The sequence below is a fragment of the Cottoperca gobio genome, chromosome 6, assembly GCF_900634415.1.
Source record: "Cottoperca gobio chromosome 6, fCotGob3.1, whole genome shotgun sequence".
Lineage (NCBI taxonomy): Eukaryota > Metazoa > Chordata > Actinopteri > Perciformes > Bovichtidae > Cottoperca > Cottoperca gobio.
The window spans coordinates 1,850,890-1,873,303 of NC_041360.1; the positions used below are offsets into that span (position 1 = coordinate 1,850,890).

Sequence of the window (22,414 nt, forward strand, 5' to 3'; positions counted from 1 at the left end):
TAGGTCCGGGGACTGTGATGGCCGTGGCAAAACCTTTATTCTGTGCTCAGTAAACCATTGTTGTGTGTGCTTTGGATCATTGTCCTGCTGGAAGGTCCAACCACGGCCCATTTTAAGCTTCCGGGCAGAGGCTGTTAGGTTTTCATTTAATATCTGCTGGTATTTGATAGAATCCATGATATCATGTATCCTAACAAGATTTCCAGGGCCTTTGGAAGAAAAACAGCTCCACAACATCAACGATCCACCACCATACTTCACAGTGGGTATGAGGTGCTTTTATGTATGGCTATCTTTCTGTCTACGCCAAACCCACCTTTGATGTTTGTTGCCAAGAAGCTCTATTTTGGTCTCATCTGACCATATAACCCTGTCCCAATCAAAGTCCCAGGAACGTTTGGCAAACTGTAGGCGCTTTAGTTTGTTGTTAATTGACAGCAATGGCTTTTTTCTGGCAACCCTCCCAAACAACTTGTGGTGATGTAGGCGGTGTCTGATGGTCGTTTGAGACTTTCTGACCCAAGACTAAACTAACCTCTGCAATTCTCCAGCTGTGATCCTTGGAGATTCTTTTGCCAGTGGAACCATCCTCCTCACGGTGTGTGTCGTCAATGTACACACACATCCTCTTCCTGGCTGATTCTTAACATCTCCTGTTGCTTTAAACTTCTTAATTATTGCCCTGTAGTGGAAATGGGCATTTTCAACTGTTTCAAGATTTTCTTATATCCATTTCCTAATTTGTGCAGCTCAACAACTTTCCGTCGCAGATCATCACTGTGTTCTCGGGTCTTTCCCGTAGTGAAGAATGACAAAGAGAATGTTGGCCTGTGTCACCTCATATTAATACCCCAGTGAAACAGGAAGTCATGGTTGACCACCTAAGAGTTCCTAATCAAACAGGTGAACCTAAAGATGTAAGATATGACTGGAAATATACTTCAGTTAGATTTGTATCATAGGATTTTCTAGGGGTGCCAATAATTGTGGCACACATGTTTAGGATTCAAATATTTATTCAAAGTCAACATTTATTTTTTCCTTCAATAATTTTACTTCAGTGAAAAGGTAAGGTTTCTGTGAATATTTTGAATGAAAGGCCAAGAAGATAAACAATAAAATACATTTTACAGCCTGTTTTGCTCATTTTTACTAGAGGGATGCCAATAATTCTGGAGGGCACTGTACCCTTTGAAATTACAGGAAACACTTTTCAAAAGAAAATGGCTGAAAGATAAAACATAAATACAATAAATACATTACAAAATCTGATTTAAAAAAAACAATATGAACATAAATACAAGATAACATTGGAGAAAATAACAAATACATGACAATTTCATGAAAAATAGATTTTAAAGGTGATTAAGTATTGTATTGTATTAGCCCCCCAAGTTCCCCAGGTAAGATTAGTTCACGGTCCAGGAACCCTAACCTTCACTGAAAACAATGTTTATCCTTAAGTCCAGACTGTAATGTGATGATGCTTTGATTAAACACTCTTCACATCCTGACAGCCCTAAAACTGATATAGCTTTTTCATCTGTTACCATTCAGATGCTTTTCAGTTTACCATGTAGTGACCATTGTTTGGCTTTTCACCGAGTACACCAGAAATGTAAGTTTTATTTTGATTTGATTTCAAACCATTGACTCCTAAGCTGTGTGAAATAAGCATTGCATCATATGCACATATTTGTGATTGATTGATTTGTCAATTCAAAATCCAATAGTCTGTCTCTTCAGCAGGAACAGTTGAATTCATTCAGAAAGAGAATATACAAGTAAACCTTGAATATCTCAGACTGCTGATTTTGCTCTTCTGTGGTCGTCAATTATTGGTCAGGAGGATTCAGAAAGGTGTCACAAGTTTCTGCTTGATTATCTCCAATAGGTGCTATTGTGTTCTGTGATGGATGTTACTTCACCCGAGTCCCATAAAAAACTAACTTTCAGCAGTAATATGTAGCCATGCGTTTTTAGGTATCTGCCTCTAAAATGTATTGTCAATACAATCTGTATACAGTGAATTGATCCTTTAAAGTTGCATCTGCCATTTGACAGCATCATGCAGTGGTCAAGTTGGCACACAGAGAGCGCTGTGTGCAGTTTACTGACGTCATGTTACAGGATTTCTTAGGGATAAAGAAACTGTTTCCAAACATTTGCGCTACTTAAATGTCAAAGTTCAATTTAATCAGTAGCATAAATCGCTGAGACACATGAGAACAAGTTGCAACAGAGAAGAAGATATTGTTTTACCCTAAAACCAATTTGAAGCTATAGTGGCTCATAGATTCAGAATTGTAGCAGACAAATCAGCTTCAACTCAAGTTAGACCAGAACCAGGAAGTCATCAGCTCAAATCCTTGGCAAATTGTAGGTGAAGGAAATAAAAATGTGTCACTCTCCCCTCACTCAACACACATTGTTAAGGAGCCCTTGAGTAAGGCCCTGAACCCTCAAGCTACTTCAGTGGGCATTAAAAGAAGATGTTGGCGCTGGGCGGCTCCCAGTATGAATGATGTGTGTAACACTGGGTGTGCAGCAACTCAAGGAACTCAGTTGATGCTCCTGTGATAAATTACAAGTGGCAGACTTGAACATGGGGCCAGCCATCCATCAACATTAGTTAAAACTCAGCAGTGACAGATTCAACAGTATTTGGCTGTTTGGTCCTGCATACTTTAATGTAACGATGGATCCACACTGATATTAATGTGGAAGTCTATTCAGGCTGCACTTTCAATCCTTGTCATGCACACTTGGCAGTGGGCAGACAGAAGGCCATGATGGAGGGAGGCACCAGGATGTCAGTAAAGATGGGCCGATATCCTGCAGGCAGAGGGGGGGCGCTCTGCTCCAGCAAGTCCAGTACAGCCCCTCTGATGTCCCTGGAAACATCGCCACGGATGTCCAGCAGGACAGAAACATGCTCTTCACTGAGGAAACAAAGACATGGTCTTAAAAAACTAAATATTACAGTTTTAAAAGTTAAAATGGTAGATATCTACTGTTGGCATAAAACTCTTCAAAAATACAAACACAAATTCTGAACATCATTCGTATTAAATAATCTTGTTATAAGGATTTAGTTTGATTCTAATGCATACTATGGTAATTTAACAACTACACTAGCAGGGAGGGCTAAAGAGCAGGTGAGGTGAGATTACCTGATGTCAGGATACTTGGCTGCGAGTCCAGAAACTTCCAGAGTGAGCATGCCGGGGTCTTTCAGTCGGATGAAGTCAGCCAGGACGGGGAGTAAGGCCAGAGGATTCACTTCAGGTACTGACCCCTCACCTTCCTACACACAGGTACACAGTTTTAATTCTTTACTTGTTCATGTAGTATACAGTGTTCAATCCAATGTTTTATTCATGCAAAAGTTATATAAAGCAAAAACTACCACTGCCATGACTTCTGATGCTACAAAATGCTGCCATTAAATCAGCCTTTTAGAAAACCGCTGTAGTGTTCATTAGTTCTACACAATCTATAGAACACCATGACGCTGCAAAGTGTTAAAGTGCATTACAGCTAGAGTGAGCTCCTCCTCACCAGGCCGTGGAGGATTTCTCTAAACTGCTGGTCGTCCTGGACCATCTGATGGGCGAGCTGCCTCCTCTCCTCAGTGCTGCGACAAATCAGCTTCTTCTGCATCAGAGCCCTGACGTACTCCACCACCATCAGCCACTGGGCCTCCTCCTGCAGACGCTGTACACACAAACATCTGATTCAGCAGGCATGTTCACCACGCATACAAGGTTCAGAGCAATGAAAGGACATGTTTTCATGACATGCAGTGTGCAATTAAGTGTTTTTAGTATGTATGTATGTGTGTATGTATGTGTGTGTGTGTGTGTGTATGTATGTGTGTGTATGTATGCGTGTATGCATGTGTGTGTGTGTATGTATTTGTGTATGTATGTGTGTGTGTGTGTGTGTATGTATGTGTGTGTATGTATGTGTGTGTGTATGTATGTATGTATGTATGTATGCATGTGTGTATGTATGTATGCATGTGTGTATGTTATGCATGTGTGTATGTGTGTGTGTGTATGTATGCATGTGTGTATGTATGTATGCATGTGTGTATGTATGTATGCATGTGTGTATGTGTGTGTGTATGTATGCATGTGTGTATGTATGTACGCATGTGTGTATGTGTGTATGTATGTACGCATGTGTGTATGTGTGTATGTATGTATGCATGTGTGTATGTATGTATGTATGTGTGTATGTATGTATGCATGTGTGTGTATGTGTGTATGTATGTGTGTGTGTGTGTATGCATGTGTGTATGTATGTATGCATGTGTGTGTGTGTATGTATGCATGTGTGTATGTATGTATGCATGTGTGTATGTGTGTATGTATGTACGCATGTATGTATGTGTGTATGTATGTATGCATGTGTGTATGTATGTATGTATGTGTGTATGTATGTATGCATGTGTGTGTATGTGTGTATGTATGTGTGTGTGTGTGTATGCATGTGTGTATGTATGTATGCATGTGTGTATGTGTGTGTGTGTATGTATGCATGTGTGTATGTATGTATGCATGTGTGTATGTATGTATGCATGTGTGTATGTGTGTATGTATGTATGCATGTGTGTATGTGTGTATGCATGTGTGTATGTGTGTATGTATGCATGTGTGTATGTATGTATGCATGTGTGTATGCATGTGTGTATGTATGTGTGTATGTATGTGTGTATGTATGTATGTATGTATGTATGTATGTATGTATGTATGTATGTATGTATGTACGTACATACATACATACATACATACATACATACATACACACATACAGTGGGGACAGAATCGGAGCAAAGCTGTGACCTGTCTACAGGGTGGGCGAACACGGCCGTACAGCTCCAGGTGATGCTCCAGGATGCAGCAGAGTTTGGGGGTGGGGTCTCCCTGGACCAGCCATGGTCGGGTCAACAGGCCTGGCAGGAGAGACTGAAGGTCCAGCTGGAGCTGATCCATCACCAGGCGACACGCCCGTCTCACCGCCCGGTCCAGAGCTGCCAAAGGGTTGGGAGGAGTCCGAGAGAACTGTCCCACCCACCTGGACGACTGCTGCTGCTGCAGGCTCACTGTGGACTTTCTGTATAGGACACATCGGACACCGTAGATTTCATTTAGGCCTATATTTGTTTTTTATTTCAATTTCAATTTAGCGTCCTCTTGCTTATTCTTGTAATGTGTTGTGATGAGAGGACCAGGCAGACCATTAGAGCTGTTGTGTTGGAGGTACCACCAACTAATAACTTGTATGCACATTACACATGCATCTTTGCTGATTAGAAGGTAACCTCTTTAGAGACTAGAGGAAAGTAGCAGGATGATCCCACGCCTTCACAATGCATGTGATGTGAGAAACATGAACGTTTGTAGACATTGCCATCGACGTTGAGGAGTGCAGAATGTTCTTGAAGGTCAACAGGCTACATATGTCTGGAGTAGAGGTACATAATGTACCTCGCTGCTCGCATGCTGCAACTCAGTGCTGTTTATGCTTTGCTTCAATATCCAACAGTTTTGTTACCGTCAGATCTACTGACGTAATCAGTGATGGAAGAAGGGTTCAGATCCCTTTCCGAACTAAAAGTGGCAGCAATGTAAAAATAAGTTGAACAATTCCTGGATTCAAAATATTACTTTAATATGAGTATTAGCAGCACAATGCACTTTAAGTTTCAAAAGTAAAAGTGACCACAATGTAGAGTTCCAGAGTGCTATTCTATTTTATACTGTACATCTTAATTCACTGGCAAATGTGCACATTAAAAGCTACATCTACAATTAATTTGTGAGAGGCACAGTATGATTCAAGTACCTCGGGGTCTTGTTATCGAGTGAGCACGATGGAGCGAGAGATTGGCCGGAGAATCGGAGCAGCGGGGGCGGTACTGCAGTCACTTTACCGCACTGTTGTGACGAGAAGAGAGCTGAGCCAGAAGGCAAAGCTCTCGAATCTACCGGTCGATCTTCGTTCCTACCCTCACCTATGGTCATGAAGGCTGGGTCATGACCGAAAGAACGAGATCACGGGTACAAGCGGCTGAAATGGGTTTTCTCAGACGGGTGGCTGGCGTCTCCCTTAGAGATAGGGTGAGAAGCTCAGCCATCCGTGAGAGACTCGGAGTAGAGCCGCTGCTCCTTTACGTTGAAAGGAGCCAGTTGAGGTGGTTCGGGCATCTAGTAAGGAGCCACCTGGTCGCCTCCGTAGGGAGGTGTTCCAGGCATGTCCAGCTGGGAAGAGACCCCGGGGAAGACCCAGTACTCGGTGGAGAGATTATATCTCCTCACTGGGAATGTCTCGGGATCCTCCAGTTGGAGCTGGCGGATGTAGCCCGGAGAAGGGAAGATTGGGGTTTCCTACTGGAGCTGCTGCCCCCGCGACCCGACCCCGGAGAAGAGGTAGAAGATGGATGGATGGACAGTACGATTATAGATGTGTGGGATGGTGATTTGCCAAAATATAAAAGAATAACTGTCTCTGTGATAAACAATCGTTTCTCTATATAAAGACAAGACACTGATCCTCTCTTATTCTAGTTCTGCGTTAATGACCGTGTGAAGTGCCTCTTTTTGAGCATGGAATCACAGTTGCCACAAACATTACCACAACACTTATGATGATTGCTGACATGATGTTAACATCCTGTGTCCAAAATCAGTCCAGACATTTGTGTATTAAAGCTTTTTCAATGGCCATACACCACCACTCACACCATTATCTCACTTGAGGATGATGCAGTTGCTGATGGAGGCCAGAAGATAGTGGAGGTAGAACTTGTTTTTGTTGTTGCTTGGATCCCTGCGATGCTCCTTCCCAAACTCCACCAGAGCTTCTCGAAACCTGTGATGTGAAGGAACGGAGGTGAATGAAAGGGTGAAAGTAAAGACTTGCCCAAGCCTGTTTGATGTACTGAATATAAAATGACTAACAGGAGGCCACAAGTGCAACTTGCATAAACGCAAACCTGTTTAGGAGGTTCTCCATCTCATACAGTCCCATCTGTATCGTCTGATCTCGAAGGGACTTTCCGATCATCAGAGCCACCCGGGCATTCTCCTCCAGCATCTACCATAGTTCCACAAGCAAACAAAACCACATCAAATCTACTGTATAGTATGACACATCACTACTCCATCACTACTACACACACATCACTACTCCACCACTCCACCAAAGTGGTGTAAGCAAGCTCATATGATACTATGATGCTGAAAGGTGATTAAAGTGCTTCAAGTAGGTTTAAAGCAGAAGCAGTGAGACAATATTTTGCTAATTCAATTTAAAAAGGAGCAACAAGCACATAATGACATTACAAACTCCAGGGAGTGAAGACATCTTGGCCACTTGTGTGCGCAAGTTCAGTCTTCTGGTCGCCACCCACACTTGTGGCCAGATACACTCACTTTAGTACACACTGGATTTATTAAAGGTTTATTCAAGACTTAAAATGTATGTTGCTGCCACCCTTATGCCAGCAGACTCCCTGTGTATGCGTGTGTATTGTGTATTGATTGTGCTTCTGTATGGCATGTTTACCTGTGTGATGATAGTGGGCAGACTGGTTTGGTAGAAACCTTCATGGTCTGTATCTGGCTCCTGGTCTCTCTGCCAGTCTTGCAACTCCACCTGCAGGGCTTTGTGCATCCACTCTGACACACTCTTCTGTAAGAGCAACAACATGGACACACACATTGAATGTAATCAACACAGAACACATCACGTTTCTCTACATGCCGTAGCACTCTCTGTATGGTTCCTTCCTACTTCTCAATACTACCAACTTTTACAGATAGAAATTATTTTCATAGGAAGTCAACATGTCCCTTTCAAAAAGACATCCACAAACCATCAACAAAATGTTGGAAGATGTGATGTGATGGATGTCCAACACAAAATGTGTAGTCCTACATACATCCAGACCTAAAATGTCTTTTTAACTCACTTTCCAAACCTGCGTAGTAAAGTTACCCGAACTATGAGGGGACCCCGGCATAAAGGTGGACTCACCCGAACACTCTGCACATATTTGTTCTGCAGCTGCTCCAGTCCCTCGGTGGAGATGAGAGGTCCTAGTTCAACTTTGTCCATCTCGGTCACCAGCTCTGGATGACCCATCATGTCTGGGCTGCCAAATCAAGACTGTGAGACTCTGAGCTTTTGATGGTTAACAATATCCAACAGGTTCATTGGCATCCAAAACAAACATTTTCACTCTGTTAAGATAATCTATAATGAACAATGTCTTATTTATTAAGTTTGCAATGTATGACCTATGTAGCCCTGAGTATGACCCATGCCATATGTGCATAATTTGACATGACTGACTCCATGCTCTAATGAAGTTAAGGGGACCACTCATCTGGAATAGATTGCCTTTGTGCCATGGAGTCTGGGGAAGTCAATGTGTGTTGGAAGGTTTGGGCGTTTACTCAGAACTACTATTTAAGGATAAGATTCTCTTTGTCAGTTGGGACTCTACACGATTGTATACTGGAAGCAGGTAGTGTTTCCCATTATTGTTTGTTTGTTGCGCAACAAAATAATAATGAATCAACTATATCTGTGTTTGTGTGTTATTGAGTGTTCATGACTCTTTATAGCCAAACACTGGTTTCACCACACTTGCTCATCATAGGTTGCATATGAGTTTGACCTACGTGCAGTTCGAAGAAAGGACGATGTTCCCTTCTCTACTACAGAGACTGGAACATTGTGTTGGCATAAAAGGAACCGCACTAAGCTGGTTCAAGTCCTATTTATCTGAGCGATCTCAATTTGTACTTGTTAACAATAAATCCTCCATGACAGCCAAAGTCAGTCTTGGAGTTCCGCAGGGTTCTGTACTTGGACCGATTCTATTCACCTTATATATGCTTCCTTTGGGCAATATTATAAGGAACCACTCTATAAACTTTCATTGCTATGCGGATGATACCCAATTATATCTATCAATTAAACCAGATGAAACCAATCAATTGGCTAAACTTCAAGCATGCCTTAAGGACATAAAAACTTGGATGTCTAGCAACTTTTTGATGTTAAACACAGACAAAACTGAAGTTATTATACTTGGCCCTAAACGCCTCTGAAACGCATTTTCTAATGACATAGAAGCTCTGGATGGCATTAACTTGGCCTCCAGCACCACTGTAAGGAATCTTGGCGTCATCTTTGATCAAGATCTGTCGTTTAACTCCCACATAAAACAAATCTCAAGGACTGCCTTCTTTCATCTACGTAACATTGCAAAAATAAGACTCAAAATGATGCAGAAAAACTAGTCCATGCATTTGTTACTTCAAGGCTGGATTACTGCAACTCATTGTTATCAGGTTGTCCCAAAAAGTCGCTTAAGACTCTTCAGTTGATCCAAAATGCAGCGGCACGTGGATTGACAAGAACAAGGAAACGGGATCATATTACTCCTGTATTAGCTGCTCTGCACTGGCTCCCGGTAAAATACAGAATAGAATTCAAAATCCTTCTCCTGATTTACAAATCAATTAATGGTCAGGCTCCAGCATATCTTAAAGATCTCATAGTACCTTATAAACCAACTAGAGCATTACGCTCCCAGACTACAGGGTTACTTGTGGTTCCTAGAGTCTCTAAGAGTACAATGGGAGCCAGAGCCTTCAGCTATCAAGCTCCTCTCCAGTGGAACCAGCTTCCAGTTTGTGTTCGGGAGGCAGACACACTCTCCACATTTAAGAGTAGGCTAAAGACTTTCCTTTTTGATAAAGCTTATAGTTAGGGCTGGCTCAGGTTTGCCCTGGATCAGCCCCTAGTTATGCTGCTATAGGCTTAGACTGCCGGGGGACACCTCCCTGCTCTCTTCGCTCTCTTCCTTCTCTTCCTCTCTCCTCCCCTCCCTCCCCTGTCTTCTTATCCCTTCTTCTCCCTCTCTATCTGTATGCATTCATGTAAATGTATGTTACTAACTCACCATCCGGGGTATCATCCCCGGAGTGTCTGTCTCTCATGTGGCAGGTTGCCACTGATAAAGTTTACTTCAGGATCATGAATCGTGGCTGCGCCTGCTGACCTGATCCTGCTGGACACCGGGAAGCCTTATTGACATTTTCCTGGATTCATCCATACTTTCTATTTCTTTTTTTTCCAACACAACATCATTTCTGTCAAATGTTGTATTTGTACTATGTTGTTTATCCTGTACACACGACATCTATTGCACGTCTGTCCGTCCTGGGAGAGGGATCCCTCCTCAGTTGCTCTCCCTGAGGTTTCTTCCATTTTTCCCCCTTTAATTTTGGGGTTTCTTTTAGGAAGTTTTTCCTTGTGCGATGCGAGGGTCTAAGGACAGAGGGTGTCGTAACCTGTACAGTCTGTAAAGCACACTGAGACAAATGTATAATTTGTGATATTGGGCTATACAAATAAATTTGATTTGAAATTTGATTTGATTTGATTCTCGCCCGAAGAAGTACAAAGCAAATATTTGAGAGTAAGTAAGTAAAAGAAAAGAAGAATCCTGTGCCACAGAAATGTGTTCAGTCTTCCTTTCTGGTTAATCAACATGCAACACTTTGGGGGTTCAGACACCTGGGTCTGATTTATACCAATGCAACACGTTTGGAAGCTGGAATGTGGATAACAATTTCACAACAGATGTTAGCTGTGATAGATTATTTGGATGTTTCTTTCACTTTTCCAGTTACGTTTCTTCTTCATTAGATGGTAATCAAGGGAAATATAGATAGAGTTAGGAAATATGGGAGAGAATGTGTTTATTAATGGTAATCAGCTGCATTTGAAATTAAATGTTTATTAAGAGATTTATCCTCCTTAAAATGATGTTCATGTTCAGAGGAATTCTCTTGTAAAACAATGTCCACTTAGGAATTGTTCTATTGCTTAGATAAGTTCAATGACCTCCAACACACACACACACACACACACACACACACACACACACACACACACACACACACACACACACACACACACACACACACACACACACACACCTCACCTGTTGTAGATGTGTAGCACCCAGTTGAGCACAGCAAAGATTTCCCCACTCTCCAGGTCCCAGCTGCTGACCTAGGCCACAAGCATCACTTACACATGTATAATGAGGTTGTCACAGATTTGATTAAATATATGATAAAGCTACAAACCTTGATTACCAAAGAGAAAATGATTGCTAATTATAAATATTACTAACTGAGGATAGTCCAACAAATTAGACTATTTAGTCTCATGGCTCTTACTATATTATGTGTAAACTATAATCCTGCACAGCAGAACATTATGTAGAGTGCAGAACTCAGTAGAGTGCAGATCTCCTGCAGGTGTGTCTCCCTCCCTGTGCCTAACTTTAGTGGATCATAACATAACAGGTATGGAATAATCTGCAGATGCTCTGGTTCAAAATGAGACCAAACCTTTCTATGGATGTCAGTTTTTGAGCAACGACAAAGACCAAAATAAGGCTTACAATAGACGAGGTAATGATTGTTTTTAGCCTAGACATTTGCTTGAAATGGTTTTTGCTGTTTCAGCCGGTTAAGAGTAGTGAGGAGTAAACAGTCAATAAAATAGGTCAAAACTTGTGAATCACCGCAACCACAAGAGGTCCTTGAGCATAGAGTCATAAATGAGCACAAAGAATATTGTTGGGTCCAGTAGCATGAGAGATTAGATGCAGACCGACACACATGCACAGCAGTGGTTTAGTTCTCACATTACTGACCTGTGCCAGGTGAGCATGTAAACAGCGGTGGCTGGCTCTCAGGTAGGCTCCTGTTAGCCGGTAGTGTGGCGGAACGCAGTGCTCCAGCAGGTGGCGTACAGTGGCCAGGTCAGCCATGATACCGTGTTGAAGAGCAGAGAGGTGTCCTGCTAGACCTGGACCTCGAGTGTGTAGGTAGGAAACACTGCGAAACCGTGCAGAAACTGCCTCCACTAGTACCTGTAAGGAAGGAAATGTGAGACAGGACAGATTGTAACTTTAGCTATTAGAAATCTAAAAAGGACAAACTTGGTAAAAGGTGAAGTGTTGTGTTTGTATCAACTGGTGCTGACCTGGAAGAAGCATGCTCTCCAGCAGCGAGGTCGTCCTGGAGGCAGGGGCCTGGAGTTGCCTCTGCTGCCCCCTCTCTCCTCCAGTAAAGCTCGGTCCAGAGCCTCCTCCCGCTCCACGATCCTCACCGCTGATACAAATGGTGTGGGGTTTTGTCGGGCCAGAGCCAGAGCACTGCTCACCACCGCCCACAGCTCCTTACCTACAGGGACAGGGTGCATGTTGAAAATGCTTTCATCAGAAACAATAGAGCTGGGCACAGATCCTTGTGATCCCTGATAACCAATATCTGTCCTTCACGGCTCTTAGGCTCCACACATCAAACATGGTCTATTGTTGTCATTTTTTGTCATTCAGATTATTCATTAAATGTACAATATGTCATTTCTGCCGCTAGGGGGATCTCAATCAAAACAATAATAAAAGGTGTAGCGGCTCATGGGAGTTTGTCATTGCAGTCAGCTTCTCCCGATTAGGATTACTTCATTGTTCAGGACATATAGGAGCTGAATTATCCACAGAGGGCTTCTCCTCTCCAAAACAAACAGACAAGGTGAGTAAAGCTGGTAAAAACACTCAATAAAGCAGTTTCACTTTAAAACACAGTGGGACTGGTGCACACAGGGCAAAGCAGCTACGACCAAAAACAAGACTAAAAACGACCAAGATGTAAAAAGGGTTTTGTTAAAAATGTGGTTTAAAACTAGATAAAGTCAGTTTATGAAGCTTCTGGCAGACAAACACAACGCCGTTACAGGAGACCAGATGAAACGTAATATCTCTGGGTTTGGAAATTGTTGGAAACATTTGGGATAATGTAAGTACACAACTCTAAAAGATATATCACAAAGGTGTAATCGACCCACATCAAAAAGAACATTCCAGACAACTTGGACCCTCTGCAGTTTGCATACCGTCAGAACCGGTCCACTCAACCCAGTCATCCACACCACCCTCACACACTTAGAGGGCAGGGACACATGTCAGACTGCTCTTTATTGACTACAGTTCTGCCTTTAACACGGTCATCCCACACAAAGTCTCTGCTAAGCTCCTCCCCCTAGGACTGACACCTGCTCTCTGTAACTGGGTGCTGAACTTTCCATCAGACAGACCCCTGTCAGTCGGAGTTGGAAATCGCACATCAGGCACTAGATCTGTAAGCACAGGGACTCCCCAGGGCTGCGTGCTGAGTCCCCTGCTGTACACCCTCTTCACATACGACTGTGCGGCCTCCCAGAGCAACACCTGTATCATCAAGTTTGTGGATGATACAGCAGTCATTGGACTGATCACTGGTGGGGCTGAGGCAGCGTATAGAAGAGAGGTGGTGGACCTGGTGACCTGGTGTCAGGACAATAATCTCTCTCTGAACGCAGAAAAGACCAAGGAGATGATTATTGATCCATGGAGGAAGAGTGTGCAGCACACACCACTGTACACAGGTGAGACTGAGGTGGACAGGGAACCCTCATCAGCGAGGATCTCACCTGACATCTCACAACACACAACAGAACATCAAGAAATGCCAGCAGCGACTGTACTTCCTAAGAAGGCTAAGAAAATTTGGCATGTCATCCAAAATTCTCAGCAACTTCTACAGATGTACAGTTGAGAGCGTCCTTACCAGTGCCATCAGAGTCTGGTATGGAAACTGCACTGCCAGGGACAGGAAGGCACAGTACATCACAGGAGCAGCCTTCCCCTCTACAGGACATTTACACCACCAGGGTCACCAGGAGAGCCCACAACATCATCAGGGACAGTACACACCCCCAGCACAGACTCTTCACTCTCCTCCATCAGGTGGGCGCTACAGGAGTCTGAAATCCAGGACCACGAGACTAACAAACAGTTTCTACCCACAGGCCATCAGGCTTGTGAATATAAGGTTTGCTGTTGGAGGATTAGTAAAGTAAGTTTTTCATTGTACAGTATAACTGTCTGTTATCTGTGCATATGACAATACATATCTTGAATCATTGTTTTGCTGCTTTCAGACAGCTGCAATTGAGGGTAACTTTTTACAAACAAACAGCAGACGGACAAAGTAAGCTACTGTAGTTGGTGAGTAGCAGAAACATGACTCTAAATCAGGGGGGGGGGGGGACCTTTTTCCTATCAAGGTCCATTTTATTTTTTACAACATCCTTCTAGGGCCATACTAATTATTGAACTCATAATCTCTGCAAAAACATAATCTGAATCTACTGAAGCTAGCTGAAGTCTCCATGTGTTCGCAGAGGATGAGTCTGATTTCATCTCATAATTTAGATTTGAATGAGAAGATTGATCACACATCACCATAATAATCTATTCTGTAACCATATCTAAATAGCAACATCAGAAGCATCCAGAAACAGTGTTCCCTCCAAGCTGAAACTGATCATCTGTTGTATGCAATGATCATTTATCACAATCTTTTCAGGTGTAGTATTCCAGTACCAGGGCCAATATAATACCTGAGAACCACAGTTGTTTTTCCAAAACTTTACTTTAACCATAACTTACTGAAATAAAATATATTTTATTTTATACATTTAACCAAATTGAATACAAAAACATTGAGTATTGTCTAAACACAAACAGCCATACATGAACTAGGCCGTAATAAATGACAGTCTAAAATGAGCAAAGTTCTGATTTAAAGAAGGGAATATCAAAACCAAAGACTAAGAAAACAAAACTGATCAAACATTCAGTCAATAGGATCTTCTTACCCAGTGCGTCCACCAGCTGCCCGACACCAGAGAAATATTTGGTCACTAGCTCCTGGTCTTCTGTGCAGAGTGCACTTCCTGCCGTCCCAGCAGCCCCGTGGAGCTGCCAGAGGATGTCGTCCTGCCAGCGCTCCAGATCCATCAGCCGGGCGTGGGCCTCCAGGAGCCGCCGGGACTCCACCAGACGCTCAGTCTCCAACACCATGCTACGCACTGCAAAGGGCAAGGCAGGGGTGGAGGGAGGGAGAACTTTAATTCCTCAAACTGTCAACAACTTATGCAATAACCTCTTGCTGCTACTTTGGGCTGTTAAAGACAAAGTTGCAAAAGAAAGTTCTATAATTGCCCATGAAATAACAATAATAATAATAATTATAGGCATGGCATTTATTTGAGGGCTGATGTAATAGACGGCATTATATTGCCAGTATACTTGCTCTTTTATCTACGCATCTTACAGTATGGATCGCAGTGAGATGCTCTGTTTATCATCATCACAGTAATCATTCACTGAATTCATGAGGAATGTATGGCTTTGTGCAGCATCTCACCAGAGTAAAGTCGTGGCAGGTTGCTGACAGCAGCGAGGAGCTGACAGTGGTTGACAGATACTTCTCTCAGCCTCTCCAGAGACTTCACCCCCTCTGCGTTTCGGTCAGACTCCTGTCCTGCTTTCTTCAAAGCATGCGACACCTCCTTCAGCTCAGCCCTGGCCTCCCGGAGCTGCTCCAGACCCCAGCCAACCCCCTCCAGGTACGACTGCACCATGGACTGGAAGGAAAGCAGCAGTAACATGCAGCAGCAGCAGTGGTTACTATTGATCACCACTGACTGACTAATAGCAACAATTTATTCTTAAGTGCGTAGTTGCAACCATTTATGAGACCAATTAATAAACTGAGGTCACAGTGTGTCATATTGTCTATACATGTCTGTGATGTCACCTTGAGTCTCATGTGTATGGAGGCAGTCCTCTGACTCTCTCTCTTCCTGTACTGGCTCAGTCGCTCCAGATGCTCAGGCCGACAGAAGACACCTGACGCCCACTTTAGGGCAGCACCACGCGCCAAACACTCGGCCCTCTCCACCTCTAGCCACACCTTAGCCACTGGCACCATGTCTGACACAAAGGTAGACAAAACACGAGGGAAAAATAACATCATTGTTCAATATTTATGTAAACGCTAGTAGCTCGAGGTTATATTAGCTGCTACTAACACACCTTAATCTCCAACCAGTCAAGTTGCTCTGTGGGTAATGTAGGCGCCAGGTTTTGACCAGGAAGAAGAATGTGTGGAATAAAAGAAATCTCTGGTTCTGATGCATCAATTCTGATCCTTTTTAAAAAACGGTTTAGTCTGACAGTGGTGTGAGAGTGCAATGCTACATCAGTAGAGTTCTCTTTTAAAGCCCCAATGTGTAGATTTCATTTAATTAATGTAAACACAGAATCTTTTCTGATAGCACATGTTTTTATGAGTCGCCAATGTCAGAAATGTTCAGATCCTACAAGTAGGGGCTGAACATTTTGTGAAGAAACACATTTTCCAGAAAATGTAATATTACAATGAAGCCCACTGAAAAAACAAAGGATTAGAGGAAAATAAACTAACATGATGAGTTGTTCAAGCTTGATTTACATTCATCACAACCTACTTTGTAAAAACATGAATTCCATGTTCATGAACAAATGTGAACGAGAAGTTACTGTAATTAATTGTAAAGTCTTAGTATTAATATTTTGACCAAATGTCCTTCCTTAATATGCAGGTATACCAGTTAACTAAATCTAACACATGTATAATATATATGAAACGTACTGAAGCAGCATCACACAGAAGCTGAGGTAGTCTAAACATTGAGAACCAGAGATCACACTCACGTTTTCATTGGCCATCAAGGGTTTCTGTGATCCCTTCACACTGTGATGCAAAGCTTTATTCTGGAGGTGGGTAACTGCACTTGAAAAAAAGCCCACCTGTCTAATATTATAGTCCGTGTTTATATATATTTCACACAGCAAATGCCATATATTAATGGTGTGTGACTATTTATGCTGTTGATCATGAGACCGGATACTTCAGGCTTATCTACTTAGCTAAACTATTTTTTGAGGGAAACCACGTTCTACCAAACTTGGGCAGGTTTGAGTACTTTTAAAATGTCATGGTTTTAAAAATCTCAAAACTGTACAACCAGAGGAAGAGGAAATTGAGACTTTTGAAACCGATTATCTGCAAAAATGAGGTTTCACTTACTCTTCAGCAGCTCTGCGTCCAAGAAATGTTGGAGAAATAAAATCCAGATGGGAAGTCCTCAGTCAAGATTGATTATGTATTGCATTATTTTTTGTTTCACCATAATTTTGTTATAGCTTACATATTTGTTCCCAAATGTCCTCCCAGCTCTCCCATGCATTCACCATTCGCTGTTGAGCTACCCACATATCACCCATAAAACAGAGACAATTTGGAGCATGCTAAACAGCAGCAGCTGCATTGATGTTTAGGAATTATATATGTATATATTATATATGATATGCTGTACAGTCCGAGTCAAACATTTCTCTGCACCCTGATGGAGAGGATCTTTTTATAGCAGATAGAACTGAGGCTCTGTTGTCAGTCGGCTGCCCAGGTAAGCAGTATATCATTTCTTTGATATCATATCATTGCTGTGCTAGGTTTAGGGTTCATTGTGTTAAGATAACAACATTCTAACAGTCATAGATTCAGTATGCACGACTAAAGGTTCAAATTTTGGTCGTGGTAAGAATAGCCATTCATGACACAAACAGGACTGTCTCTGTTTTAGGAGGTGGTCATGGGACACTGCTATCTCCTACAAACTTTAAACCTGAGTGCTGAAGCGTCGTCATCATCAGCAACTCTGCAAAACAATAAACCATTGAGCTCACATTCTGGAAAGTGATGAGTCAGGTAAGCTGGTGCTGCAACAGCACAGTCAAAAACACAAGCAGACAGAGGACAACACAGCAGTTAGTCACAGATTACTGCATGCTGTGGTAATGGCAGGTTGGTATGGAAACCAGCAGACTCTCTGCTCATGATGGTGCATGGGGGAGAATTAAAGCTGGTCTGATGGCAGACCTACTGTCAAACAGATCTACTCCTCCCATTGTACATCTTAATGTAAATATACTATTCAAAGAAATACAAAAGATGCTATTGAGTTGCATTATGGAAAGTGTAGATCCATACTTTTGGGGGTTTGACTCATACTAAGGACTAACTGTCAGGATATCTCGACCTCTGCTGCTCCAATTTTGTCAATTATTTTAAATTTGGCTATTTTAATTTTCAACGTGTACTCACAGCTTTCTTCATTCTTGTTAGGGTAGAAAGGTATTTGGCTTTGACATTCAAAGTTCAATATTGACCTCAAAACCAGCAGTTGGGAATATTTCACCACAAGTTTCATTAAGTAGCAGTTCTGGAGCTTTCGATCGTATGGCATGATCTTCTAACCCAGTGGTCATTGGATTTTTTGGAAAACTGGAAAAAGAAAGTCCATCTGCTGATGAAGATCATGTGATACGAGTACAAGCTGCAGAACAGATTCTAAATGGACCTTGTGTCGATATCGTTTTATCAACTTTTTGAAGTTGCATTTAGACCATCAGAGGACAATTAACTTTATATTCAAACAGACTGATGTTAGTAGCTCGTTACTCACAACACACTCGAGATTACAGCTCCTGTGTTCAGGGAGGAACCGTCATCACACTCAGGGTGGTTGACACTGACTGGCAAATATTCAAGTGCTGGCCCACAAATCAAAGCATCACTCTAATCTAATACTTAAATGATGTTTTTGAGGGGTTGATTCCCATCATCACTGTAGCCACGCACAGCTTTGTGTAGTCTGTTGACAGACTAGAAGAAGTGGGTGTTGGCCTTTTAGCAATGTTGTCAACAGGCAAACAGTGCGTGTGCATCCAGTTACCTTCTGGTTTGTCCCCTCCATTCTTCTGATCCCTTGCAGACATTGAAGTTCAGTTTTCAGCTGTCCGTCCACCCGACGAGTGTCCTTTTCCCAGAGGAACGGCACTGAAGGTGCCCAGGGTGCAACGGTGGCAGAGGAGGGTGAAGAAAGGCAGAGATGAGACAGAAAAGAAGAAGGAGGAGGAAGAGGAGAAGACGAACGCGTTGAGAGAGGGCACATATCCATTCTACTGACGGCTTTCCTCTTTTCCCTCACACACACTCTCTCCCAGACACATCCTCTGCTGAGAGGCCGGCAGGAAAGGGAGGGAGCTGGGGGGAGAGAATAATGCTGGAGGGTGGGGAGGGGAAAGGGAGGTATGCTGTATTCAGGGGCCTGTTGAGAAGATGGTAAATATTATTAGAGAATAATATTTACCTCAGATTTCTGATTTCAAAACTTTCAGCCACACTGTCTTTACTAGGAGAACAAATTGTTATGATGAAATCTTAACAGCTAATAAGCTTGTATGTCCATAGATCCATCTATTGCGCAAACTCCCCCCACTCATGAAGGAGATGTGATGCGGTTTAAAGCTCTTGAGAGAGCTAGTAAGTGGACCTCCAGTTGGAATTGTTTTGTCAAACTACAATTTCTGAGATCAATAATGAACTACATACTTAAATATATCATTGTTTTGATGTTTTAAAAGGAGTAGTTAAACATTTTAGGATTAGGAAATAATCTTGTTCACTTTTATTGCCGAGTCAAAACCATTTCCATGTTTGTTCAATAAATATTAAATAACTGCCAGCAGCCGGTTAGCTTAGTTTAGCATAAAGAATGAGAACAAGGGTAACAATCTACCTACCATCAGCTCGACAGCTCACTGATTGAGAAATGATTGTTCAAAACCGTGATCACAAAACACTCGTTGACTCATGACTTGTTCGTCACTCGATGTTGTCATGAGTCTATAGCAAACTTGAGTCATGGTGTCTTAATAGCCTCCAAAGAACTTAAGCATACAGTTAAAGGTTTTCATTTAAAAGTCATTCTGATTTTTTGTACCACATTAAAAGCAGCATGTGTGAGTGAGTGAGTGAGTGAGAGAGGACAAGGAAAACGATCCAGGTGGTGGCAGAAGGGGGAGTAGGAGCAAAGTGGTCCACAAAACCTCTTAAAGGGAAACCAATTAAACAGTTACAGGAAGAAACAATGTATAATGCATAAGTCATTAGTCTACAACCCATCATAAAAGAAAGCACAAAGGAGCCGAGAACTAATGGAGTCCATGGCTGTTATTACTTCATCAGAATGCACTTTACAGGTGTCAGTGGATGATTTATTCTGATAACTTCATTAGTGAGTCCTTAACCTTCTTTTAACTTGTGTAGGTAAACTTGTGGAGATGCTGTTGAATTTTTCCACTGAAACAAAAATAGTGCGTCATTCACTCTGTGCAGCTGTTTGACCAGCGCATCTACTACCGCTGAGGGAAGTTTGTTTATGAAGTCCTCCGAACCGGCCGCCCTGTTTACGCCTTCAAGCTTCCGAGATCTCTTCAAAACACAGCAGGGAGCGTGCCAAGGGGCCCAGTGGCTGGAGCCAGCACAAACACGCCATCTGAAGGGAACATCATCTTTCAGTGCTGCACTTCAAATTTCCTCATGAAATTCTAAAATTGTTGTGTCTTAGTGCTCTGTGAGCTATCTATCAATAACAAATTGAATATAAATAAGGGGGGAAAAAGTAAAAGAACAGACCTTGCATAGGATGTCACTGTTATGGGTTGAATGTCCGAGACTGTTCAAAGTTATTTTGGTGGGGAATAACCTTGTTTTAAAAGCTAAATGCTCCACTATGTGCTGCTGCTGCTGTTAGGAACGACACTATGAGAACAGCGAGATACAAAACCACTCAGATTCGGTGCATAAAACCAAAAAACGAGCTGAAAGACGATAAAACACTCCAGAGAGTTGAAGGGAAACTGCAGACTTTATAAGTTTATCATTTACTCATTTCTAACTATAAAATATTAATCTTAGCTGCTTAAAACAACAATTAAAATGCAAGGTTTATATAATACATGTCACATGGAAAGGATGAAATAAAAAATGAATCTGGAATTCATATTTATATAGTCCCTTGATCTCTTCATTGTGTAAGAGCATTAGACAACAGGATGCTTCGTCCTTTGTTGAACGGAGTTCTGTGGAAACAGACCAAAATGTCGATACTGGTAATATATCAGTCTAACCTTCCTTCTGTCAAGGTGGTTGCCTCAGTAAGTCACACTAACAAGGCCACCCACCTTATTATCATCTCTTGCATCTTTGTTACACTGGAACAATTTCCTTCAGGGCCATGTGAGGAATAGAGCAGAGGTTGACACACCAGGATGTTGTGCAGAATGTTTTCCTGCCAGGGTGGGACCACATCACTGAGCACAACAAGGTCGTTGACCTGCTGTTTTCTAGTCTCGTCACACTGACGGCGAGGCTCAAGGCGGTCAGGACTTTCTGGCTGCTCAATCACTCTCTGTGCTGTAGATCTAACAACAGGTTAAATTTGCATTCACACCGTCCTGCAGGATGAAATCAGAGACAATTGACACCAATGTAACTTTTGTATTTTTGGACCGAGTGTCAATCATTCAACACTTGATCTAAAAGCAAAATATTTTGCCACTGCGTATGAAAATGACTTTGCTAAACTTTCTTCTACCGCCACCATGAGACGAACATTTTCAATTGTGCGTACAAAGAGGCAACAGAATGTCATCACCAAGAAACTGGTCAGATTGAGAAAAATGTTTAAAATGGACAATTCTGCTTAATCATTGTGAAAAATACATTTAGAAGCTTCCATTTGCACTAACCTTACATACTGAACTTAAATTACTCATATAAAATCGATCAAAGCTGTGAAGGTGACAAATCCAGAGAAATCCCCTCTGTACTGTCCCACCGCCCAGCACTCAGGCAAGTATGGTAAGCACTGCTGTAAGAGCCGGTGTTGGCAGATTCAACACAGCTGTACGTCCCTGTTGTTGTAATCACCTCAAGCTCAATAACACTCAGCAGCGCCTCCACCCATAGGAGCTATGGGATGGACAGGAAGTCTAATTCTAGACCACTTCCTGTATGACATTCCTGACCTGAGCTGCCATCCTGCCACTCTCCTAGGCTGCCTATGTATAGCAGAACTATGGTTCCACCAGCCACACTTTCACATGTATTCACTGATTGGTCAAGTCCACAAATTTAAACTGTTTTATTGTAGCCATTTCAATCAATTTATTTCATTGGTACCTTCAATTAGGTGCATAGAATGAGAGTTGACATGAATAACAAAGTGACAGACTGATAGGTGGAAATACATGGAAAGAACAGACATCAGACAGAACAGACTACATTCAGTGTAGCAGCATCACTACAGTCCCTCTCTTACCTCACCAGACCTCTCATCCACTGTTTTACACATATAATATGGGTTTAAATATGGAAATATATGAGTTTATTTATGTGCAGTAACGCAAATTATATGAAGGCAACTGGCCTCAAGACGCCAGTGATACATTGTAGTCAAATTTTGACAGCTTAGTTCTTTAGTAAAAACCAAGGGTTGTTCTATCACATTTGACAGAAACAGATATCTGTTA

The 22,414-nt window shown here is 42.2% G+C and overlaps 2 protein-coding genes and 1 long non-coding RNA gene across 13 annotated transcripts in view; all 3 read right to left on the reverse strand.

Annotated features, from left to right (window-relative positions):
* Positions 1-1,074: 1,074 nt before the first annotated feature.
* Positions 1,075-19,711, reverse strand: exoc3l1 (exocyst complex component 3-like 1). 2 transcript variants are annotated; one of them, XM_029434859.1, is made up of 15 exons: positions 18,772-19,711; positions 15,750-15,925; positions 15,357-15,576; positions 14,806-15,018; positions 12,088-12,287; positions 11,756-11,974; positions 11,033-11,103; positions 8,047-8,164; positions 7,576-7,701; positions 7,004-7,104; positions 6,763-6,879; positions 4,851-5,121; positions 3,562-3,708; positions 3,174-3,307; positions 1,075-2,942 (listed from the first exon to the last, which is right to left on the reverse strand). In XM_029434859.1, exons 1-15 carry the CDS (start codon positions 18,812-18,814, stop codon positions 2,756-2,758), a joined length of 2,343 nt encoding a protein of 780 aa, XP_029290719.1. In that variant the 5' UTR covers positions 18,815-19,711; the 3' UTR covers positions 1,075-2,755. The 2 variants fall into 2 exon arrangements, with proteins under 2 accessions (XP_029290719.1, XP_029290717.1); XM_029434857.1 differs by having other exon boundaries at positions 3,562-3,717; positions 18,772-19,710.
* Positions 19,712-19,854: 143 nt separating this feature from the next.
* On the reverse strand, positions 19,855-21,772 carry LOC115010121 (uncharacterized). Of its 2 annotated transcripts, none has more exons than XR_003832414.1 (3): positions 21,632-21,772; positions 21,065-21,337; positions 19,855-20,376 (listed from the first exon to the last, which is right to left on the reverse strand). It is a non-coding gene; the product is annotated as an uncharacterized LOC115010121 (long non-coding RNA). The 2 variants fall into 2 exon arrangements; XR_003832413.1 differs by lacking the exon at positions 19,855-20,376 and adding an exon at positions 20,822-20,962.
* Positions 21,773-22,011: 239 nt separating this feature from the next.
* anln2 (anillin, actin binding protein 2) overlaps positions 22,012-22,414 on the reverse strand; it is an 18,404-nt gene continuing 18,001 nt past the window's right edge. For all 9 annotated transcript variants that reach the window (XM_029434883.1, XM_029434880.1, XM_029434878.1 and 6 more), the window contains one exon: positions 22,012-22,414. This exon is cut by the window's right edge and continues 917 nt beyond it. The gene's annotated coding sequence lies outside the window, so the exon portion shown is untranslated.